The sequence below is a fragment of the Branchiostoma floridae genome, chromosome 7, assembly GCF_000003815.2.
Source record: "Branchiostoma floridae strain S238N-H82 chromosome 7, Bfl_VNyyK, whole genome shotgun sequence".
In the NCBI taxonomy this organism is placed as follows: domain Eukaryota; kingdom Metazoa; phylum Chordata; class Leptocardii; order Amphioxiformes; family Branchiostomatidae; genus Branchiostoma; species Branchiostoma floridae.
Window position 1 is genome coordinate 21051440 of NC_049985.1, and position 2286 is coordinate 21053725.

A 2286-nucleotide genomic window follows, 5' to 3' on the forward strand; every position below is an offset into this window, starting at 1 on the left:
AGGAGGGGAGAAGCCTTGACGGCTTGTACATAGCCCTCCTCCACTTCAATAAACACTAATCTTGTACAAAATATAAGGTAAATTAGAAAATAGTAACAATAGGAAAATGTCAACAATCAACAGTAATGTAAATGATTGAGTAAATGAAAGATAAAGTGTTATTCATTCATTTCATTTCATAATTAATCTGTTTTTTTCTCCGGTGAGGCACAGTCCAAAGCACAAGTTTTCCAGTATGATCTGTCCTTCACGGCAGACATTAAACTAGGCCCTGACAGTCCAATGTCTCTTTCTATCATTGTCTTTAAGGTAATGTATGGTCGGCCAACTCTGCAAAAAGTGTTTTAATTAAGGCTAACTATAACTCAGAATTGTAAATAAACTGAAAAACTATAAATCCATGATAATACATGATAACGGCAGAAAAGACTTAGTATTGTGTGCCGTTGGATAGAAAATGGTTTCTAAGGTTGGTTTTAAAGCTTATAATTGAAGTATAGAACAGACATGAAAGGCTGAGGTCACATTTCCAAACTGGGACCCGGCCGGGATGTTTTAAGAAACGAAAAATTAAAATGTATACCTGGAAATATACACATACGTATATACTATGCCCATGAATCTTTTTTTGTCATATTGTGTATTTTGATGTCTTTTATATCATTCTTTTCGCTCCCGAAAGCCGCCCGGCCGGGCCCCGGTTTGGAAATGTGAAAAGTCTTAACTGGCTCCCACCTCCGGATGTACAGTTGATCTCGTCCTCCCCGTTTGTGCAGTCGTCTATCCCGTTACAGGCGCGGTACTTCGGCAGGCACTTCCCGTCGCACTCCAACTGGAGAACATGGCAGGGCGCTGGGAGTAACAGAGTGTGAAAGTTGAATGTAAGATCATCTGTGACGGTATTCAGCATTATGTTACAATTCTAAGACTTTATATCCGTTCACAAAATAAAGCGCTTACCAACAAGCTTTCGATCAAGCATCTTTGACCCTTTGGTAACGTCACACTTTCGTTCTATATATATGTGTGACTTTTTTGGTTCATTTCAAGTTGAGAAGGATCAGAGGACTGATCGAAAGCTTGTTGGTAAGCGCTTTATTTTGTGTACGGATATATGGTCTTAAAAATGTAACATAAGAGTGTGAAAGTATCACCATTTTTTTCAACAACGACAACAACAATATCAACCACAAGATCAACAACATATATAAGCGTTGCAGAAACAGCATTAAAACTGAATGGACAAGATTCAATATCGTGAATGATATTTTAAAAGATTTTCATTGTACATGAATAACCACTGGGTTAAGTACAGATCAAAACAAAATAATATTTTCCAATACATGTACATATTTTCAAGGTACTTCAAGACATACAATCTAAAAAGTGAATTCTCTCGTGATGGTAAAATGTAAGATCATTCGAAAACAAAGGTTTTTCCTGAACTCATAAGAAGCATGATTTTGTCTGTATTGCTTAGGTTAGTGTAGTAAGCAACAAGTGTTCTTTCATACTAAATAGTTCGGCTCTGTATTTGTTGCACAATCTACATGTACAAGGTGATAGTGGTGAACATTGGTTTTGAAGGCTGAAGGTTGTACACAGGAGAAAAGAATCATCGAGAGAGTTCCATTGTATATAGTTTGGCAGTCTGGTGAAAGAAGCTGTTACTGTGGAATGACTTGAAGATCGATAACTGAACAGTATAGCGATGTGAGTTAGAGGAAAACCTAGTGTTGCGCTGGAAAGCTTTAAGTTGAGGGCCAAGTAGTGTGAGATCATCGGAGAAATTGCGATGAAAGTATCAGTAGAAAAGGGACAGACAGAGAGAGAGACAGAGAGAGACAGAGAGACCGACAGAAAGACAGACAGACAGGCAGACAGACAGACAGACAGACAGACTAACAGACAGAGACAGGGAGACACAGAGTCAGTCAGGCAGAGAGGCATAGAGAGAGAGAGAGAGACAGAGACAGAGACAGACAGAGAGACAGATACAGACAGAGAGACAGAGACAGACAGAGAGACAGACAGAGAGACAGAGACAGACATAGAGAGAGAGACAGACTCAGAGACATAGACAGACATAGAGACAGAGGCAGACAGAGAGGCAGAGACAGACAGAGAGACAGAGACAGACAGAGAGACAGAGACAGACAGAGTGACAGAGACAGACAGAGAGACAGAGACAGACAGAGACAGTGACAGACAGAGAGACAGAGACAGACAGACTTGGAGACAGAGACAGACAGACTCGGAGACAGTCTAGCTTTGTCTAGATGGCCA

The 2286-nt window shown here is 40.1% G+C and overlaps 1 protein-coding gene across 1 annotated transcript in view; it reads right to left on the bottom strand.

The window, feature by feature from the left end:
* Positions 1–304: 304 nt before the first annotated feature.
* LOC118420160 (very low-density lipoprotein receptor-like) overlaps positions 305–2286 on the bottom strand; it is a 13382-nt gene continuing 11400 nt past the window's right edge. Inside the window, exons 4-5 of the mRNA XM_035826871.1 lie at positions 736–852; positions 305–330 (exon numbers count right to left, since the gene is read on the bottom strand). Coding sequence (XP_035682764.1) covers positions 305–330; positions 736–852 — 143 coding nt within the window. The remainder of the gene's footprint in view (positions 331–735; positions 853–2286) is intronic.